Source organism: Elephantulus edwardii, unplaced genomic scaffold, assembly GCF_000299155.1.
Source record: "Elephantulus edwardii isolate Elephantulus edwardi_28Jun2011 unplaced genomic scaffold, EleEdw1.0 scaffold00062, whole genome shotgun sequence".
In the NCBI taxonomy this organism is placed as follows: Eukaryota; Metazoa; Chordata; class Mammalia; order Macroscelidea; family Macroscelididae; genus Elephantulus; species Elephantulus edwardii.
In genome coordinates this window covers 3,286,347-3,296,038 of record NW_006399812.1, presented here as the reverse complement: position 1 = coordinate 3,296,038, position 9,692 = coordinate 3,286,347, and the positions used below count along the sequence as shown (strand labels likewise).

At 39.4% G+C, this 9,692-nt stretch overlaps 1 protein-coding gene across 1 annotated transcript in view; it reads right to left on the bottom strand.

Moving 5' to 3' along the window:
- The window catches only part of CNOT11 (CCR4-NOT transcription complex, subunit 11), a 33,987-nt gene that overhangs the window by 13,131 nt on the left and 11,164 nt on the right, over window positions 1-9,692 (bottom strand). The window contains exon 2 of the mRNA XM_006887801.1: window positions 9,059-9,223. Coding sequence (XP_006887863.1) covers window positions 9,059-9,223 — 165 coding nt within the window. The remainder of the gene's footprint in view (window positions 1-9,058; window positions 9,224-9,692) is intronic.

Sequence of the window (9,692 nt, the reverse complement as noted above, 5' to 3'; positions counted from 1 at the left end):
AGGGTCGCTATGAGTCGCAAACGATTCGACAGCACATAACAACAACAACAACTGTTATTTCTATTTTCATTATCACTCAGTAATTGTCCTCAATTAAAATAGACTTTATCTACACTATGTAATTCTTTTATTAAAAATTAGCCTTTCTGAATAATCCTTAAAGAGTATTTAAAATTTTCCATTTGGGGGGCATTTCTACCAATATCAAATTTTGGTGACTCTGCTGTAATTTTCTTGCATGTGTAGGACTGGGCCGACATTCCTTATAATACAGTCTAAGACTATCAGCTTTTAGTTTAAGAAGTTTAAATCTTTTTTCTAGCCACAAAGGATCATAATTAAGTTTCTATTCTCCTAAATAAGAGCACAATATAACCCTACTGGAAGGATATACAGCTACCAACCGTTAATGTGGCGTAATTTTTAAGTGAAGGAAATGAAGATCCCTACTTCTTGTTGAAGATATTTTTCTTGATTTTTTTTTCAGATCCTGAATTTTTGTCAATCTATACTGATATAACCACAAATTTCCCAAGACCTATTATCAAATGAGAAGCTTAAGTTCCAAATAGGTACCTGTGTTCCAGTCTCTTTAGCCTAACAATACAACAGTTGTTGCTAGCAATACTATGACCAAAAGGCCTGAAGCCTTTCTATAATTATCATTGTTTCTCCACGTTCATTGAGTTTTCAGAGGCATGTGGTTTACGACGTGGATGCCACTTCTGCTTCCAAACAATACCTAACATCTAAAAAATTAAATACCCTAGCACTCATCTTGAATGGAAGCGGGGAAAAGTTATTTTGGTTTTATAAAGGCTGGAACTAAAGGATATAAAAAGTAAGACTTAGTTGCATACGGCATCTTTGAATCTTATTTCTAGGACAAAGGAGTTATGTGAAACATTTTCTCATTTCCCCCAACTTTTTTTAAATCCAAAATTGAAAGCAGATCATATATTTGAGTCTGTTAACATCTTCTGATCTTCTGAACTGAAAAACCACTCATGCTAGTTTTCTTCTTCCAGCCATGGCAACAAGAGAAACCAAGTCTTAAGTCTTATTAATAATATCAAATCCACCAGATGCTCTTCAAATCCACCAGATGCTCTGCTGAAGAAGGAGGGGACAACCTCCTCCTGTACCAGTCAGATCTGATTTGACGGTACACGTAAAACTAATACAATAAAAATTTAAAAAACAACAACAACAAAAAATTAATAGACTTCAGAAAGAAAGAAATTTATTCCACAGCTTCACTTACCAGGAAAGTAAAATGGGTCCCATCACTGAAATGAATCAAGACTGTCTTCTTTTATCTCTCATCTCTCTCTCACCCCAAACCTCAGTATGTGATCCCTGAGTTAAGTTCCATAGTCTAGTCCTCATTTAAGTGAAAAACATTTTAAAATACCAATGTCCAAAGAATTCTGAGGAATAAAGTGAACAAAGCTTTTTTCTCTAGAAGAAATATTCCTCTTCTCATAAAAAAAAAATCTCTATTTGTACTGAGAATGTGATGGTTTTATTCTTTTATGTATACTAACCTCATGATGTGCCAAATATGATAATGATTACCCATGGTGGACAGTGTTTGGTGGAGCTTCCCAGTTAAAACAAGCTTGGAAGCAGGAGTGGCATCCACTTCCGAAATGGCTTGCCTCTGGAAACTCTATGAACAGTGAGTGCTCAGGTCTTTCATTCAAAGGGTCACTATGAGTCATCTACGACTCAATGGCACCTAACAATAACAACATCCTCAAGATATTTTATCTTTTATGCTTTTTACCACATTAAAAATTTAACTGCAAAATAGAACCTTTGTTTATTCAGAAAATTGAGAGTTGAGCCAGGTTTTAGATACATAAACCAATGTAATTTTTAACCATCTCTGTCAGTTCATTAGAATGAAATGTTCAAAGAGCTGGAATCTGAAAATCAAAGCGGCTGAACTCGCTCAGCATTTCTTAAGCTCAAAGAAATGAAGAACAAATTCAAGCCTCAAGTTCCAATACTTAAGGATGCTTTGGGCAGAATATTAAATGATCCAGGAAATATTAAAAGATGGAAAGAGTATATAGAGTCATTGTACCAAAAGGAATTGGCAGACACAGAAAAATTTCATGAAACAACGTATGAAAAAGAGCCTGGGGTTATGAAGGAAGTTTAAGCTGCTCCTAAAGAACTAGCAAAAAACAAGGCCCCAGGAATTGACAGTATACCAACTGATATATTTCAAGAAACAGATGCTGCCATAGATGTACTCACCAAGTTGTGCCAAGAAATATGGAGGACAATCACCTGGCCAACTGATCTATATTTGTTCCAAATCCAAAAAAAAGTGATCTGACAGAGTGCGGAAATTATATAATAATATCAATACTATCACATGCAAGCAAGATTCTGCTGAAGATTATCCAAAAATGACTGGAACAGCACATCAACAGAAAATTGCCAGAAGTGCAGGCTGAGTTCAGAGAGGCCACTAGTGGTACTAGGGACATTGTAACTAATATTAGATGGCTCTTGGTTGAAAGCAGGGAGTACCAGAATGTCTTTGTTTCACTGCAAAGGCATCTGATTATGTGGACCACAACAAACTGTGGCTAACTCTGAGAAGAATGGGAATCACAGAAAGCCTGATCATGCTTATGCGAAACCTTATTTGGTCCAGGAGGCAGTCATCAGAACAGAGCAAAGAAACACTGCATGGTCCAAAACTGGGAAGGGTGTACTCCAGGGATGTGTCCTATCTCCATACTTTTTCCATCTATATGCAGAACAGATCATCCGGGAGGCTGGGCTCTATGAGGAGGAATGTGGCATCAGGATTGGACAAAGACTCATCAACAATCTGGGTTATACAGATGACACACCCTGCATGCTGAAACTGAGGAGGTCCTGAAGCACTTGCTGCAGAAGGTCAAGGACTGCAGTCTTCAATATGCATTGAAGCTCATTGCCGAGAAAACAGAGATTCTCACCACTGAGCTGACTGGTAGCATCATAATGGATGGTGAAGAGATTAAGAGTGTTAACAGCTTTAGTTTTATTTGCTCCACAATCAACACTCTTGGCTCCAGCAACCAGGAAATTAAAAGACGAACTGCAATGGGAAAGTCTGCTGTCAGAGACCTCTTCAAAGTACTGAAGAGCAACAAAGTCAGTCTAGAGACTAAACTGCACCTGATACAGGCCATGGTCTTTGCAATCACTTGGTAGCATCAGAGATCTGGACACTAACTAGGGATGAAAGGAGAATTGATGCCTTTGAGCTGTGTGTTGTTGGAAAATAGTACTGAATATGTAATGGACTGTTAAGGGAACAAACAGGTTCATCCTGGAGAGGGTGAAACCAGGCACTCCTTGGAGGCAAGGATTCTGAAGTTTAGTTTGACTTTGGACATGTTGCAAAGAGGGACCAGTTCTTGGAGAGGAATGTCATGCATGGAAGGGTAGAGGGACAATACAAGAGAGGAAGACCCTCAATGAGATGGATTGGTTTAGTGACTGGGGTAATGGGAGTAAGTGTGTCAGAGACAGTGAGACTGGCAGAAGATAGAGTAGGGTTTAGGGCTGTTGTACATAGGGTTGCTATGAGTTGCAGGTGACTTGATGGCACATAACAACGGCAATAACAACAACAGTCCATTCAAGTTGGATAGCACATTGAGAATTTACTGCGGCTATGTGACTCGACGGCATATAACAACAACAACAACAACGTGAACTTTGCTTTTCATGATAGTAGGTGAAACTAGAAATCATTTAAACAAACCTTAAGTCATCCATTATTACTATTTATTTATTCTTCTTTTTAGAACAAAAGGTAAGGAATTCAGAAATACTATCATCAAACCATGTGTTTCCAGCTAAGATCAGATTCCTGTTTTTTAAATAATTTCTTTACAATTAAGTAAGCAACAGAAGAGTCATGCCAGGTGATTCTTCTTGGAGAAGTTGGCAGAATGACTAGACTTAGCATGTTGAATTTAGGAGGTGGAATTAAAAAGAAAAGCAGCCTTTTCCATTCCAGATCCTGGAGGTAAACTTTAGAGAAGCGATAATTCAAATCTGAAGATGAGGTAAGGTGGCTGCCTCAAAGAGGCAGGAGCACCTGATACAGGAGACAACACAGGCACACTTGCCAAGTCCAGAGTTCAGAATTTTGTTTACTTTCTGGGATGAAGAAAATATAAAAGCACCTAAATGTCAAAGAAAATGTTTTCTTGTAATGGGGAAACCCCATTATCCATTAAACACAACTGATTTCCCAGGACTGGCCAGAACCCCGGCCCCAAGGCAATTCACCAGGGTGCAAATCACTCTGCCATTTACACTCCTTCTCAAATTGGCTCCCAACATTATTCTTGACAGAGACACTAAAGGCTTTATTCTCACAAGCCAGAACCAGAAAGGATGCCCTTTATTATCACTACCACTCATTATTGTGTAGGAAGACATAGGGAGAGCTAAATAAGGTAAAAAAAGCATCCAAATTGGCAAATAAGGAAGTAAAACTCTATTTACAGAAATGATAAGTGTAAAAAGACTCAGCATCAAATCACTGGGTCAAACTGACCAATTTAGCAAAGTGGGAGAGACAAGATAAATCCATAAAAATCAGTCTAATTTCTGTATGGTCCTTTGAACCTAGAACAAAACATGTCTGGGGCTCATCATTCAGCCAAGCAATAAGCAGGGAGGTGAACAGTAACACCAGGGAAGCACTGCTTCTTAGAATAATCAACCAACCACATGAGACCTAAAGGGCACAATATGCCCAAGGACAAAGCTCAGCAGGCAGGAAGTGGAAGGGTAGAAGAAGGGTTAATGGAAATGAGAATCAAAGCGTGATAGCTGGAAGAGTGTGGTTACACATTATGGTTACTGTAATTAGTGTCACAATGCAAAATGTGTATGAATGGGTGAACAGAAAACCAATTTTTTTAGTAATGGTGTTACTAGTCAAACATCAGATTTTTGTTCTTCTACAAATTAAAACAACTTGTAAGAGGAAAAATAACTAAAACTTCTATTATAACAATAAAAAGAAAACCAATTTATATGGTAAATTTACACTCAAAATCACAATAAAAAGAAAATGACACATACATCTCCCATTACTAAGGGGCAGCAATTAACTAGCCAAACCAAACCGTTAAAGGAGCTTAAAAGTGTTCTTTGCAGGAAAGGATGAGAAAGGTTCATCTCTCATACTTTGGACATGTTGCCAGGAGAGGCTATTGGAAAGGTGCTTGGAAAGATGCAAGGTCAACAATAAAGAAAGACTCCAACAAAGAGGATTGACACAAAGGGGAGTGACTGTAGCACTGGGCTCAAGTGTTTCAGAGATGATGAAGAGGTACAAGCTAGAACAAGACTCAGGTCTGTCATTCAAAGGATCCTTACGAATCATGCTTGACTCAACAGCACTTAACAACACCAGTTTAGTGGGGAGTTCAGTTGGCTAGTGGTAAGAAATTGCACTGCAATTCCAAAGGTATGCAGTTCAAACTCACTACCTGATCTACAGGTGAAGGACAGGCAGTCGGCTCTCATGCAATATGTTGTTGTTGTTGTTGTTATGTGCTGTCGAGTCGTCTGCAACTCATAGCGAGCCTATGTACAACAGCCCTAAACCATGCTCTATCCTGTGCCAATCTCATTGCCTCCGACACACCCATCCCGATTACCCCAGTCATTGAATCAATCCACCTCATAGAGAGTCTTCCCCTCCTGCGCTGTCCCTCCACTCTACCCAGCATGATGTCCCTCTCTAAAGACCTGTCTCTCCTTACAACATGTCCAAAGTATGTCAGACGAAGCCCCAGAATCCTTGCCTCCGAGGAGCAGCCTGGTTTAACCCTCTCTAGGATGAATCTGTTTTCTTGGCAGTCCATGGTACATTCAATACTCTTCTCCAGCACCACAGCTCAAAGGCGTCAATTCTCCTTCTATCCTACCTAGTCATTGTCCAACTCTCTGATGCATAACAAGCGATTGCAAAAACCATGACCTGTATCAGGCACACCTTAGTCTCCAAAGAGACACCGTTGCTCGAGTACTTTAGAGAGGTCCCTAACCGCAGACTTTCCCATCGCAATACGTTTTTTGATTTCCTGGCTACTGGTGCCAAGAGTGTTGACCGTGGAGCCGAGCAAACTGAAGTTGTGAACAATCTCAATCTCTTCACCATCCATCCTGATGCTACCGATTGGTCCAGTGGTGAGAATTTTTGTCTTCTTGACATTGAGCCTCAGTCCATATTGAAGGCTGCAGTCCTTGACCCTCTGCAGTAAGTACATGAGGTCTTCCTCAGTTTCAGCAAGCAGGGTTGTGTCATCTGCATAACGCAGATTGTTGATAGATAGATAGTCCACCAATCCTAATGCCACGCTTCTGCTCATAGAGCCCAGCCTCTTGGATAATCTGCCCTGCATACAGGTTGAAAAGGTATGGAGATAGGACACATCCCTGGCATACACCCTTCCCAATTTTGAACCATGCAGTGTTGCCCTGCTCTGTTCTGACGACTGCCTCTTGGTCCAAGTACAGGTTTCGCATTAGCACGATCACATGTTCTGGGATTCCCATTCTTCTCCGAGTCAGCCACAGTTTGTTATGATCCACCCAGTCAAATGCCTTTGCATAATCAATGAAACACAGATAGACATTCTTCTGGTATTCCTTGCTTTCAGCCAAGATCCATCTAACATCAGCTACAAATATCCCTAGTACCACGACCCCTTCTAAACCCAGCCTGGACTTCTGGCAGTTCTCTGCTGATGTACTGTTCCAGTTGTTTTTAGATAATCTACATGCAATATACTACCTCTGAAATTCTGCTGGAGGGTCAGCTATGGTTTGTTTCCGACTCAAGAGAGCACAGTAACAACAACAGTGGCTTGGTGGTAAGAAGTGCTGCCAAGGTAAGCATTTCAAATCCATCAGCTATTGTATGGAGCAAAGATGGGCCATATCCATTCGTGTGTTTTACAGTTTCCAAAAATCCACTGGAGAGTCAGCTCTGAGTCTGTTCTGACTCAATGGCACATAAGAACATGATGTAAAGTTTACAGGAAGAAGGATGTTTATAAGGAACATGCAAATACTATGGCATTTTGCCCAAGGCACTTGAGTACCTGTGGATTTTGGTACTGTGGGGTGGGTGTCTGGAAGCAAACTCTCATATACCAAGAGATATCTCAGTGGGGCCATGTTTGCATCTTAGATCAGTAAAAAACAGAAAGTCAGACAACAAACTGCAATGGTCAAGATACATAATTTTTTTTCTTCCATTTTGTAGTAAATCAGTAATATGTACTCGTCAAAATTTTTTACTAAAACCTCTAGAGTGAACAGGGGGAAACTCTGCCTCTTGTGGTTACTTATTTAACATGCCTGCCTGTTTTTCTGAAGCTAAGAAAATGCCACTGACTGTACAGAAAGAGGAGGAAGAGTGAAATAATCCATATACACCTCAAACCAGGCTTTGTGCTTGGTTTGTATTGTGAATGGGGTAACATGGCACTAGGAGGGGGGAAAAAAAAGAAAGTAAAACAACAACAACAACAACAACAAAAAAGATAGTTAAGAAAATGCAAAGTACATAACCCACAAAAATGCCTTTGGTTCTGAAAAGATAAGCAGCTATAATAAACTGATTATCAAAAAAGTAACAGACTATGAAACAGAAAAACAAAATCTGGCAAGATCTTGGCAGAGAAAACATTAATACTGTTGAAGTGAATTTACACAAATATACCTATTTCAAGTTTCAATAAAAATATTCCAACACTAAGGGTCAATCATTTTGGACTCGTTATAATTTTGTTCCTCTGCATCAAAAGATAAAAGACACTTTTGCTATTTCATAGGCTTTTTGTGTACCTTTAGTTGCAATGATTTCCTAAAGTTTGTATGTTCTTTTGTAGTATTTGTTTCAGGGCCCCACTTTATCAGTAACTGAAAAGATTACTTTAACTACTACATTTTTCCCAGCATTCTCCTAAAAACTGAAGTGGTGTTGTTTTTGTTGCTTGCCATCTAGTCAAATATGACTCATAGTGACCCTATGAACAAAAGGCCTGAACAAAAAGCCACTCTATAACTATCATTATTTATCAAAGTTCATATTTTCAGATGCATATTGTTTAGGAAGTGGATGCCACTCCTGCTTCCAAATCTGTCTTAAACTAGGAACTCCACCAAACACTGTCCGCCATGGGCAAATGTTATGGCATTTGACATCCCAATGGCACAAGGTTCAGCATCACAGCAACCTTAGCTTACCTCAGTACAGCATATTGACAGAAGAGTGCTATACCACTTAGAAGAATGTTCCTCCAAAGTATAACAACAACAGACTTTTAAATACAAAGACCCTCCCCGAGGTCTTGTTGACTCTAAACAAGAGACTTCAACTGTGCAATGTATCCTTGTTCTGTTCAGACAACTACTTCTTGGGCTAAGTAGCGAGATAAAAATTCAAAACGATCTGGTCAGTCATATTCACATCAAAAAAAAAAAAAAGAAAGTTCAGTTAACACTGAAACTACTTTGCCTCTCCACCCTACTTCTCCAACGGAAAATATTTTGGGACAGTAACAAGGAGTGCTCCTGGCAGGCAAAGATGGGGAGCAGATTGCTAGAAAAGGCTATTCCCTGGAGAAGGACATAATGCTTGAAATGGCAGAGGGTTGGTCAAAGAAAGGGAAGGTTCTCAAAAGATAGATTGAGACAGTGACTGCAGCAATGGGCTTGAGCGTATTAGAGATTGTAAGATTAGCACAGAATAAGACAGGGTTCAAGTCAGTTAGCTGTTCATAGGGCCATTATGAATTGTACTCAACTCCACGGCATCTAACAACAAAGACCTATACTTTAAGTAGCAATCAGTGACTAAAAAACCCTATGAAGGTCAGTTCTACTCTGCACACCCAAGGGGTAAAGGGGAGTTTCCAGTGAGACACAATCAACTGGAAATCAAATGGAAATAAGGAATGGCCGGGTAAGTGCTACTGCAAGAATGCCCACAGCAGAAGTTCCTCCTCACCAGCTAAGGCCAGCTGAAGCCCACTGATATCCACAGATTGGCCCATGTTTCCGACGTCCATCAATGCAATCTGGCGCGGAGTCTTTTTGAAGAGTTCCCTTGGTGGTGCCAACATCAGTTGGGAAAGAAAAAACTTTTCTGGAGGCGTTATAGGAGGTAAAAATCCTGTAAATCAAAAGTTAAAATTATTGTTTTTTTTTAAAAAAAATAAGGTACACTGACTAAAATTATTTCATCAAAGGTTACTTTTAAAAATTAATGTGAATCAGTAAAGTATTTGCTACTTATTCAACCCAGACATTTTTAAAGCCTATCAAGCATCAGATAACCAAATTTATAGTTATGAACTATGTAATCAGATATAGCCTTTAAAATTCTGGTTTTAATAAAATTTAATGTCTTTAGAACTATTAAGAACTTTCACTCCTAAAGCTTTCTCTCTGTTCAAGAAAATCTATAAAGGAACTCTGGTGGCCTAGTGGAAGAAGCTTGCACTGCAATCCCAAAGGTGTGTGGCTGGAATTCACCAGATGCTCCTCTGTAAAAGGATGAGCAATCTCCTCCGGTGCCAGTCGGATATAACTCAATGGTATACAACAAGGAATAAAAAACTATTTTTAAAAAATCTATTGCA